Genomic DNA, 12,712 nt, shown 5'->3' on the forward strand with positions numbered 1-12,712 from the left:
TGCTACACTTAGGACAAGCGGCACCTATGCAAGAAAAGTTTACATAAGTAATGCCTGTTGCCTTGCATTACACTCCCCTCTCGGCCAATTCCAATTTGCCAGCAATGAAAATAGTAGCTTTTTTTTTTTTTTTTTTTTTGGGGGGGGGGGGGAAAGGAAAGACATTTAGACATTTTAGAAAGGAAATGCAGAGACAAATTTTAAGCAAAATTCATCAGCCCTGGTTTTTATCACGGGTGATGCAGTCAAATAGCAAAGGCTTTTAATTTGATCCTTACAGATTTTGCATTTCAGTAGTCAAGATTCAAATGCCAAATAGTTATGTCCATCATTCTCACCAAGGTATTAAACACGTAGCACACTCAGCTTCATCTGAGACTTGTGGGAAAAGTGCTCTGTAGTGTTCTTGTACTTAGGTATCTGAAAACATTCACGAGTAGACCAGAACCTGTAGTCTTCACCCATATAGCTCACGAACACTGTGTTGCACACTTTGTGGGCATTAACAAGTAAAACCAAATAAACTTCTAGGCCTTATCTAAAATAAAAAGCTTGTTACCTCTTTTTCCTTTCCTGACTCTGCTCTTTAGCAACTGCCACAAACAGAAGCAAGGAAAACAAAGCAAGGATGAAACATATCCTGAGACAGAAGTCATTAATACACAGTTAGGTTATTAAATCACCTAACTCCTCCCTCTTAAATCTCTAATAGGCACCTTAAATCAATTTCCACCCTCGTTGTATATTATTCTCCTTTCTGCCTCACATTAGCACAGCTCTCCTTATGAGCAAAGGAAACTCTACCCTGACCGAAAATGAACACAGCTAGGCTCCCATCCATGGAGGGATGTGCCTACAAGTAGGCATGAGAGAAGGATAGGCAACTGCCTCCAGCTGCCTGCTGCCTGCCCCACGGATGGGAGCAGCCTCCCAGCCTCGCCACCACCAGCCAAGCGCTGCAGAGGAGACTGATGAGGAGCAGGGGGGTGGAGAAGGGATGGTTTTAAACACATAAGGGCTTTCAAATGTCAGGTTACAGATGTATTCCCCTTCAGGAGAAAGGTTTCTTTACTTCTCTCTCACTTCTTTTGGGGCAAGGCAAGGGGAGGGAGATGAGAGAGAGCAAATTGGTTTCTGCTCCTGTGCAACCCCACCCAGGTCCAGATACTCATCTCTTTTTGGATGAAAAACCCTTCCTGGCCTCCACACCCAGGGCCCTGGGAAACAACATCCAGCAGCTGCACTAATCTCCCCCACTTGCTGCAGATGAGTGATGGAAAAGCAGCAGCGCTGTGAACGCTGCTCCTGCCTCCCTCCCAGGGATCCCTGCAGGTCCCCCCCAGCATCACAGCGTGTCGAGCCCCGAGGGATTTGCTGCTCTCCCGCCTCCTCCTCACCCCACAACTCTTCCCCCCTCCCGCCAGCACAGAACAGGGTCAAACCCCGCTGGAACCCTGCTGCAGGTCTGTGCTATGGGGTTTGCACAACAGCACAGGGAGCCAGCTCCCGAGAGGTGCACAGGGGACCACAACTGAGGCTTGCTGCCTCCCACGAAGGAGGGACTTATTTTAACTTGTCCTATCTCCTGCCTCCCCACTGGGCGCCTGACTTTGCTCCCAGCATATCCCGTATCTCCCTTTCATCCTCTCCCCCAGAGAAGCCATGCCTGGCTGTAGCAAAAGCTGAAACCACCCTGTCAGGCCTTCTATTTATAGGGGGATGCCCAACGCTGTGCGCATTCCTGCAGCCGCGCTTTGGTCCAGGCGAGAAAAGTATCGCACAGGAGCTGATGTGGGTGCGGTATGAAGCGGGGTGCTGCCGTGCTTCAGAGACCTGTCAGCATGCCGCAGCACCAGTCAGCACCAGTCCCAGCACCAGTCCTGGGGTGGTGTGACTCCCACTGCCAGAGCACCTCAAGTGGGGTCGGCCACCAGATGGTTTAGAAAGAAGGCTTTTTTGGCACAAACATCCATCTGCGACATCTTTCGACTTCCTTTGTGTGTGAGCAAAGACGAATCAGAAAAAAAGATCTCACTTTTCCCTAACGCTGTAATGAACTGTCTGTGTATGTCCAACAGGCTTTTAAAAAAATATAACGCTTCTCACCAAGTCACTTAAGAAGAAACACATCTACAGGCACTTGGCTATCCTACAACCATCGACTGGTGACAACAGGGCTCACAGATGGGTGCAGCCGAATCTGGACTGCACACATTTGCCCTTATCTACGTTCACAGGTAAGCTATGCTCAGCACGCAGACGTGACTGCTAACACAATAAGCAGCAGCCAGTACTTGGAGAGAGTGTGCGTATAAACAAACCCTGCTCATCGGGACCAGACAGGCATGCTAATAACCCACTTTGGCTCAGCCCTCTTTCCCTCCTGTATTCCCTTTTACGAGAAGCTTTCCTCTGCAGTCAGCTTTGCATTTTACCCACTTTCTATTCTGGTAACCGAGCTAAGATATTCACCACCATGTGACACACCACACAGCTTCACATGAGAGCGTCACTCCCTGTGTCCATTCACTATCTGGTATTTTTACCCGGCTGCTCTGGACTCCCAGTCCTGTGGCACAATGAGCTCCCTGGTGTGAGCTGACCACTGCTGGGATGGAGCCGGACTTGCGCAGCTCTTCAGATGGTTCCCATCTCTCTTTTCTGAGCAGAAACTTCAGAAAGTACTTAAAATGCAATTCTGGTCTGCTTTTGCAAGACAGCATACAGACAGATGCTCAACCCACAGATTTTACTTCCCCTTTTTATTTGCTCAGTAAAAGGATGCACTCACCAGCTTTCCTGCACACCCCCTCCTTTGCCTAATGGGCATTAAGAGTTGCATTGTACCATGCCATAATTTTGATCCCACTATTTACCAGAGCTGGATTTTATTGCCAACAGCTGGCTCATGGAGTTGCTCCTGCACTGAATATGCTTCGAACAGAGATCAGGATTCAGTTCCTAGTTTTTCTCGGCCAGGTACCAAGCAAGCAAGCAGCTTTCTGAGCACAGCAGAACAGGAGAGTTGGCCCAGCTGGCAATGCCACACAACTGACCCTTGTGTCTCCGTCCTTGGTTATAAGAAGTCTTGGAGCAGTTAGCACTTGGTAACTCTAGCAAACGTTCCTACATAAATTATCCTTGCTGGTAGAACCTAAAGCAATGACTAAGAAGGGAAGCATCAGGGCTACAGAGTGCCAAAACCAAAGGTCAAGGACTCCATGACACGTCTGTGCTAGAGCATCCCCTCTCTCTCTCTTTCTCTGTATTCAACAGCTGTGCAGGTTACAACAACCTCAGAATTATCCAGCTGCATAGTAAGAGCTCAAGTTTCATATTTTGAAGTGCAAACAACAAATGAGACTTATCTATGCACACACCAATGCTTGTGATCAAGATGGAGAAGTATGGTATTTTACAATGCCACATGAAGACTACTTGTCATTCATGCTCAAAGTTGCTTCCAGTAACAGTGATGTCAACTACTAGGAAGAAAATTCTCTTCTCACCACAAACCTGTAGTTTTGGCTCACAAATAATAAAAATTGCATACAACATTTGGTTTTCAAACACATTCGCTCTTAATTTTTCAGTGTCACTAACACCCTCTTCCTACAAAATGATGACTGTGTGTAGAAAGCAATGTGTTTCACAAAATTGAAGTCAGCAGGATTATTCTGTACTACATAAGGAGAGAAAGTGAATTCCTAAAGTTGCTTAAGTAGGCATTGGCAAAAACAGGAATGAAACTTAAGGGGCTTTTTCTGGTGTTTTTTGGGGGGGTGTTTTTTTGTTTGTTTGTTTTTACATCCTGTACAATGTACTTTTACTCAGTCACATTGCTGCTCTGTACACAACTCAGTCTTGTAGTAGTCTTTTCTACTGCTGGCAAAGAATGAAATAATAATTTCAGTACACTTTAAAATAAGTATTTTATTTTCCTGGGTATTTTATCTCCCCAAAACCAAAGTAGAGAACCACTGTGAATAATGGTAACTGGGCAATGAACATGCAACATTCTAAGTATCTGGAATAATTTTGACGCAAAATCCACTTGGTTTTGACTTTACTTAAAATAGGCTGCTCACATGCATTAGCTAAAATGGCTAGTATTGGGGTCTAGGTCCAAGTACCATCCGACCACCTGACATAATGCACTGAAGAACAGCGGTGTGCTGGCAAAGCGGGGAGCCTGGTGACAAGACTGACTGAATCACAAGCTCCATGCAACATCTCATGAAACAATTTACCCACAGAGTCAAGGAGACCATTCTCAGAGCACTGAAGTTATACACCTTCCTTCTGAGCGAAGCCATGTTACACCAGGCCACCACAGCAGTACTTCCTACCTGGGAGTGTTTTCAGAAACTTGAGCTCACAGCGGTTACCCTGGCAAAACTGCAGGCAGATGACAACAAACTCCAATGGTCAGGGTGTCCTGACACTTTTCATTCCAGGTCCTGAGCTGCTCTGTTGCTGTATCTTTTACTGATCTAACTGTTCAAAACAACAGCTTTCTATGGGGGTGTTCACCTCCAGCCAATCTGACTTTACAAGTTTCAGCAAAACTTGGGTAGGCTAGTTTGAAGAACAAGGTAGACCGTGAATGGCTGTTGGTTCTTTGGAAGTTTTACAGAAGTACATTACCCTGGAGCAAGAGAACTGCTTTTGCTGTTCTTGTGAAAATATGCCTGGGATTTGGCAAGTTACAGAGCTTAATAGATCATATCACTGTTTGGACATGCTCTGTAAAAGGTCAGAAAGCTTCATCTACCCTGAATCCATTCATGGCAACAGGCATCTACTGGTACTGGTCTCTAGGTCAGCTCAGTGACTGAGGCAGGCAGTGTCTTTCACACCCTGCAATGTCTTTTTTTTTCTTTTCCTGTCTGCTTGGTTCCTATAAAAAAAGTCAGCAGAAACAAATCCTGTTATTGTAAGCAACACCACACTTAACGGAGTGTGATCAAAAAGTCCACCTAGCGCTCATTAAGACACAGGCTTTTACCACATTTCAAACTGTACAATCTGTCCTTGCTGAGAGCTAATGTTGAAACATGCCTCTGTGAAAGGTGGGAACTGCCATGTTATCACCACCTCCCTCCTCCTCTCCGCGGAAAGATGTACGGCCACAAGGAGCTGCGTAAATGCCTCCTTGCTGCTGAGGAAGGAAAATTAAAAAAACCTCAGCTGCTGGTACAGAGAGTACTGTAAGAAGCCTCCTGGAGGAGAGAGAGAGGAAATGAAAAGGGTATGCTCTGGTTACAGAGAAACCCAACGGAGGAATTTTACAGTGTATGTACTTTTTTAAAAGCCACACGTTTTACTTTAAGCCTGTTCCATTGTACTTGCCAAGGGAAAGAAGAGAAACCTCACATAGCGCCTCGAGAGGCTTCTCCCCAGGAAATCCTCACGTCTCCTTCGCTCGGGCTGCTGATGGTGCTCAGCGCTGCCTGTCAGGCGACCTTTACAAGCACATTACCATGTTTGACAGCAACCCTCAGCCACAAAAGTTTCCAGAGAAGTTACCCCGCTCCGCAAGGTTTCTCATTTTCCCTACTGGCTGCCCGGCGTTTCAGCGCCCTGCTAATTATATCGACGCTCAGATACAAACTCACCAAAATAGACGGTGTCCTGAGGCCCCGGCTGCAGGGAAATGGCTGTCGGCTTTACATAATCCAGGTAGGGAGGCTCAGAAAGCACCGCTGTGCGGCTCCCCCTGGCTAACAGGGATGCAGGCAGCCTCGCTGGGACCAGTTGGTGTCACTAATTGGGGTGCGGGTCCCAGGGCTTCAAAGGGACAGAGGCAGGCCGGGGGGTAATGCGCGCAGGATATGCAGTGCCGCAGCCCGCTGTCTGTGGGACAAAGGGCCCTATTCTCGCTCCCTGGAGCAGGGCACTTCTTACCGTAATTAGGAGACAAAGATGCCCGATTTGGGATTTTACATAATCGAGAGAGACTCTCCCAAGCGGGAGCCTCTCTCACACAATCGATGGATTAAGCATTGTTTATTCTGCTGCGAGTAAACAATGAGGTGCTCCCAGCTCGGGGCTTTACATGAAAAAGCCCTCCTCGGGAGGACAATGCGGGATGTCTTTTCATCCGCCTTTGAACAGCTAACCCTGCGATTCCCAGTTGTTCATTTGACGGTCTCTGGAAGGGTACGGGCCCACCCCGTGAATTAGCTGCTCACACACCCACCCAGGGGCTGCCAGACAGCCTCACCTTTCCTGCTTCTCCACAGGGACAGACGGATGCCCCGCTCCGGGAGAGAGGATGTTTGCCCTGTGGTCCAAGCAGGAAAGGCACGGCTAGGCTGACAGAGCACGGCTTATTTTTTGGCCGTGACACAACAGTTTGTGCTGGGCTACCTACGGCCGTAGCCGCAAACCAGCTGCCAGACCCAGAGCATCTGGCTCTGGGATGCACATCTGATACCCGCCTCGCACAAGTCCTGATCAAGTGACTCTAATTTTACAATACTGGCAATAAAAGGAGACCGGGGCATGTTCTGCTCTCTGCCCTTTGCTCATAACACAGGCGGTATGCTTTTTTGTTTGTTTGAACTTTGTTTAAGCAGAGTTCTTCCTCCTTGTCTTCTACAATAAGGAAGCACCAGGATTTGATGCCTTCTAACACTTTGCAGTTTGCTCCCCTGCCACAAACACACCCATACACACATGCCTCCTGCTCTGTTATTCTAGCAACATGTTTTTTGTTTTCTTCATCTCTTTCACTCAAGAAAACAACCCTAAGCCTCACAAGAGGAATCACTTCAGTCACACTAACTCAGGGCTGAGAATGGCACACCACATTTGGCATATTTTGTTGAATCCTACAGTCTTGCAGAGCTCAGAACCAGGGAATTGCAGCCCATGCCTGCCTAGGATTTAACCCATCTTCTGTGGGATGAAAGAGTCACCTTAACAGCAGCCCTGACTGCTTACCAGAGGATTTTCTGCTAGGTTGGGCCAAGCAGACAGTGTCATTTGACTTGTCTAGACTAGGACAAAAGGTGTGTTTTAAGCCAGATAGACAGGGCAAGCTGCATCTGAGTACGTTAGCTGATCAGGGGAAATCCTGGCTTCCTTGTCTTGTCCTATCTCCACTGAAATGTCTTAAATTGATAAACCAAACATTTGACAAAAAAAACATTACCAGCATCTAGACAAGCCCATAAATATCAGCATCCCAGCACCACCCTTAACTCATGACCACAGAGCCCAACAATCAATACCAACAGTCGTGGCTTTGATTTAGGGACACATTCTAGCCTTTGTTGCTCAACACAGCTAGGGGTAACAAAATCCGTGTCAGGAGAAAGTTCCCCAAAAGCAAGTCTCCCAGTCCCTGCAGAAGAGTTGCATGAAGACGAACAGCATGTTTGCACAGCTGGTGTCTTTCTGCCTTGCAGCAGCAGACCGTAAAGCTGCCAGGCTAGAAGGGCATCTCTTCTGTTATCTTTCATCCAACACCCAAAGCCAGAACCCACCTCTCCACTCAGCTTCATGGCATATGGCCTAGCAACGAGGTTGTATCTTCATGGAAGCTTTAAAGTGAGGCTAACATCACGTTAAGCCTAATAATACAGCCATTTTCTCTAAAATGTCTCTGAGATAATTTTGCCATACACTTGACTCTTCAGTGGGGGTTAAATAACAACTGTTTTAGTTTTGCCCTGCAATGAAAATTTACTTGATCTACTTCAGAAACAGTGAACTTCATTTAAATATCTACTATTTGCTGGACTAAGTTTAAGAAACAGCTTTTAAAATCCCTTCCCTGTTAATTACAATACCTACAATGCCTGTTTAAAAACTGGGTTTGCACTTATTTACCAAGGCTTTCTGATTTAAAAAAAAAAAAAAAAAGTTAACCTCAAGTCTGCTCCATCCCGTTGTACTAAGGCAAAGTGTTCAGGAAAGAATGTTGACACTTCAAGATGTTGAATTCTACAACCTTCTGGGAAGATCACTGGAGAGTCCAGTGTCCTAAAATACGCCCAAAACACTGATAAGCTTCTGCAAATGGATAATCTGGTTTCATAAAATAGCAGCTTTTCTACGTGTTTAAACTAGATTTGGAATACCTCTTTTATATCTTCATGTATCTGGCTCTACTTTTTTTCTATGGTAAAAAACAGGAAATAAAAAAGTATCAGAAGTCCCAGGAGCAATTACTTGAACGAAAACACTAAACTGAAACACAATTAATAACTAATTTTTCCTTGTTAAGAGATGCTGATTTAAGCCAAAATCCAAAACATTCCCTAACCTCAACAGGCAGAAAAGCATGATACATTTTACAAAAAGTTTGGAACCAGAAACTCAGCTATCTTCACTCACTCCCATGACAAACAACAAAACTTTTATATCCAGTCTTCTTCTTTTCCTCAAGAAGAAAAATGTCATAGGTTTGTTACCTGAACACTTTTATTTTAAGCATTTTTAGTTTAACTTGTTAAAATTTTGCGATGTTGGCATTTTACAGTTTCACATAACAACTGTGATGAGTTTGGAGGGGAGGAAGGGTGCTTTAATTTCCTCTAAAAACATTCCCAGCTATTAACTGGCAGATTTTCTGTATTTAAAAAAAAAAAACTTACCCCCAAAAAATTAAGCCTTCCATCACCCTTGTGACATAAGATGAGGCAGAACGGTTTAAAAAACAGTTCAAAATCACAACAGGGGACAGTTAACAGTGCAGAGGTCTGAATGACGTCTGGGTCTCTCCCCCTCCCAGCAAGCTCTCTCAGACCATCTGGTGACCAGAAATGCTCTCAGGCCCATTTCTTACCTCAGCGAGTTATCTGGATGTGTCTCCATGTGGGACTCTAGCGCATACTTGCAAAAAAAATCTTTGAAACACACTGGACAGTGATAAACGTCGTCCTCCTTCTTATCCCCTTCACCCGACTGACCATCCTCGACGACCTTCAGAGACAGGAAAAAAAAAACTCACTAGACTGAATTTTAAGCAACAAACCCAATATGCAGTCAATTCAAAGTCCTCCTCTCAAAAACATGCAGTGGGCTTCACCTGCAACTCTGCTGCAGGTGACCAGAAATGGCTCATTTCAGGAGCAGCAAGAGGGTGAGAGGCACATGTGAGAATACGCGCAACAGAAAAGGAGGCTCAGCAAGAGATGAAGCGTGCAGCTAAGTCACGGATATATCAGTTCTAATGAGAAACTGTGATGGGAACAACTTATAAACCCCTATGTTTATATACCACTGAACTAGCATTCCTCCCCCTTCAGAAAGCCAGGCGAGCTGTCAGACTAAATTATTTATGCCACTGAAATACTGCCAACTGCTAACTCAAGTGGTCCATGGAAAAGCAATGAACTTCTGCATGTTTTCTATAGCCCTCTTCTGATTACAGGGAGAAAGCTTGCACAGGAACAAGGGGATACTGAGCTAAATGGAGCTGCTACTAGTTCGCCATTTAGAGATTGTAAGTGGAAAGGGTTGAGTTAAGTTTGGCAGTCACCATACATTTTGTATAAATGACTGAAATGCAATAAAATATTTCATAAACAAAACTCTAATGGAAATGTCTAGCCTTCAAATAAATATTTTCTGGTTGCTCTTGCAGCTCAAATAATGCAGGATTATGCTACTGCAAAAGGGAAACATGCTATACATTTTTTTTCTCCAGACCAAAACACAAATGCACTTAAGTTTTTTCAGCTTTTGAAGTAAACATTGTTTCTTTTTTAAAGTTCCAATCACTATCCTGCAAGAATACTAATAATTAAACAAGGGAAAAAATAGGGAAAAATCTATGGTAGCAGAAGAATAGTTCATCCTCTTCTCATCCTCTTCTCAGCTAATACAAATCATAAGCAAACCAGAAATTTATAAACATCATAGAAAAAAAAAAAAAGGAATTATTTCAGTCTCTGAAATTAGAAATTCATTGTTGATTTCAGACAACAGTGCTGACGACAAAGGAAAAACATGGTATCTTAAAATGTACAGGGCTGTAACAAAGACCAAATTTAACTATTCCCATGCCGACTGCATGAACACAGCAGCTGGAAGTTTAGGAGGCAGCCAGGAAAGCCTTTCGCTGCATGCCTGGTAAAGAACCTTTTTTGCAGGCGTCCTCTCCTCTCTGTCCATCTCAGCATCTTGACTAAGTTTCCGTTTCGAAGACAATCGCCTGCGCTTCAGCGGAGACGGGGGAGTTGTGCTCGCTGTGCTGTTTGGATCCTTCTCATGAATCTTCATGTGCCTGAGCAGGAGGGGGAAGACGACACCGTCAGCGGGCAAATAATTGGGACGGGAAGTCCGCGTAAATTTTAGTGCCAACACTCCTCCAAGGTTTGCCTTTAAAGGATCGCAGCAGAGATCCCACAAACTGCATCGTGCTTCTGAAAGGCAGCTGGGGCACGATCCAGCATGGGCTCTTTACTGTGCCCCTGAGCGTGCAGGGTGGTGGGCATAGAGCCCAGCATCTGTCCCCGTGCCCCAGCCCACAGGACGGCTCTCACCCCAATACTGCCCGGCCCCAGGAGCACCGCATCTATCCCCCATCACCAGTGAGGCCCTGCATCTGCCAAAAGCCACGCGGTGATCCACACACCTGGCCGCAGTCTGGTGGTGGTCAAGCAAGTAAAAGCCTGCAGATCAGCACCCACTTTTCCCAACGCAAAAGAAATGCCCTGTCTTCAGCTGGCTCTCCTTTTTGCTGCTTCAGACCATACCCCAAACTGCATCGGTATGCCTCAGTGTCAGAACGACACTTAAATGCACTCCTATTTCCTTCTCAGCCTTAACACAGAGTACTGGCGCACCCCAAAATCAGATTTCAGCTGCAAATGTGAAGTCAGGATGTATCTGCTAACACTGTTTAGCCACAGCAGGTATGGCTTGAGAAATTCAATATTGCCAAAACGTGTTCACAAGCCCCTGTCCCCAGGACCATGCCTATTTCTTGTCACAGAGGCACTGAAAAAGGGAAAAAAGATTCCACAGAGCCCACCCATCCTTCCCCCAGGTTACAAGTACCGTCATTGCAGGATGGGTCTCTAAACCCCAGCAGACTGACCGAGAGACATCTAGTGCATCTCTTTGGTTCTCTGATGCTGTGTATAAACCCGAGGGAGGAAGTGGCTCAGGAAGGAATCTCACGAATATCTGCACACCTGCCCCACCTGCCCCACAGTCTGCTGTGTTTGCGGCCCAAGGAAGGTACTCTCGCCCGGTTAGATGACAGGTATTACTCCTGCATTTCTTCTTCGGAGTACTCAAAGCTTAACTAGTGCTTTTTTAAAAAACAGATGTAGGGCCTTGAACCTTAAATTTTCTGTACTCAAGTGCTTTCAAAAATAATCTAACTGAGGCTCCTACCTTCCTATATGCAATGGAAATTCTCACTTCTAATAGTTAGAAATAGGAGTGTAGGAGAGAGGTGTCCTTTGTCTGTGTGACTGACTTCAAAGCAGCACAAGGGAGACAATGTTAATGGCATTTGGGCACGCTCCTTCAGAAGTCACACCACCAACTCAGCTCAGGATGGTGCCATTTCACTTGACTGCACGCTATCATGTTCAAACATGAGAGAATGTTGTAATCTAAACGAGTCTCATATGTCCTCATAACTGCTTGGGTGTTATGACATAAAATCAATTTTAGTTTTGAATGCCAAGGGCATGATGCTGCAAGATAACACACTGGACCAAACTGACCCACGGGCAGAAGCTGCTGGGATGACTGTCTCCCAGCACAATGCTTTTTATTTGTTTCCTTTCACAATCTGTGAACGTTTAGATAAAGCCAACTAAATTACTGTCTCAAACTCCACCCGGGCTTCTGAGGGTGTTATGTAGGAACAGCCGGCATTCAAAAGCCCCGGATGTATCAGAACCACTGCAAGATTAACATGGCTGGTCAGATGCTGCCAGCTTTCCGCTCCCAGCCTTTTGGTGGACCAGACTGAGCCCCCTGGTAACCCTCACCAGTCACATAACCAGGGGATGGATGCTGGTGACATGTGTTGGTCACACTGTGGGAGGCTCCAGAAGAAGAGAGCATCTGTGTGCAGGTGTGTCTAGCCGGCTGGGTAGCAAGAGCTGCCCAGGGTGGTTACAGATAAACCTGGAAAGAAACTGGGAACGACCAGCCAAAAACAAAGGATCCAATTCCAGAGGCACAGCAAAATGCAGAAGGTGGTCTGTTGGCCCTTTTTTTTTTTTTTTTATTTTTTTTTGGTAAAGAGTGCTTTCTAGTTTTGATGAGATCTCCCTTTTGCATGTGCCTGTCCCCCCGGACAGAGCCAGCCAGCCAAACAGACACACAGCCTGCACGCTCACCCTTCTGGCAGCCTGGCTGACACCTAGCTAGTATTACTTGGCCAGTAACTTTTCAGAGAGGTAGAGAGTGAAAGCAGTCGAGCTAAATCACATTCACTTAGAAAACAAACAACAACAACAAACTGCTATACCTAAAGCGTGGGACTTTTTGTTTCTATTTTCTTTCCAAGTCTCTTTCTGTTGGTATCAAGTATACAGAACTTCTGTTTAGTAGCTACCCATGCAAAACAGCTTCCTCAGGGCTGAGCTATTTTCCCTGCTGTTCATCCATCTGCTTAACTCTGCCTGTTTCAACAGAGCTGCTCCTACGTGAGAGGGGTGCAATGGCACATCCAGGGTGTACCAACAGGAGAAACTGTGGAGACCTCCAGGTGAGTGCCAGTCCAGCCTGG

At 45.7% G+C, this 12,712-nt stretch overlaps 1 protein-coding gene across 6 annotated transcripts in view; it reads right to left on the bottom strand.

Moving 5' to 3' along the window:
* Positions 1–12,712, bottom strand: part of RREB1 (ras responsive element binding protein 1) — a 123,654-nt gene that overhangs the window by 31,565 nt on the left and 79,377 nt on the right. For all 6 annotated transcript variants that reach the window (XM_068670785.1, XM_068670788.1, XM_068670789.1 and 3 more), the window contains 2 exons: positions 10,096–10,240; positions 8,798–8,934 (listed from right to left, as the gene is read on the bottom strand). In XM_068670785.1, coding sequence (XP_068526886.1) covers positions 8,798–8,934; positions 10,096–10,240 — 282 coding nt within the window. The remainder of the gene's footprint in view (positions 1–8,797; positions 8,935–10,095; positions 10,241–12,712) is intronic.

Source organism: Anas acuta, chromosome 2, assembly GCF_963932015.1.
Source record: "Anas acuta chromosome 2, bAnaAcu1.1, whole genome shotgun sequence".
NCBI lineage: Eukaryota > Metazoa > Chordata > Aves > Anseriformes > Anatidae > Anas > Anas acuta.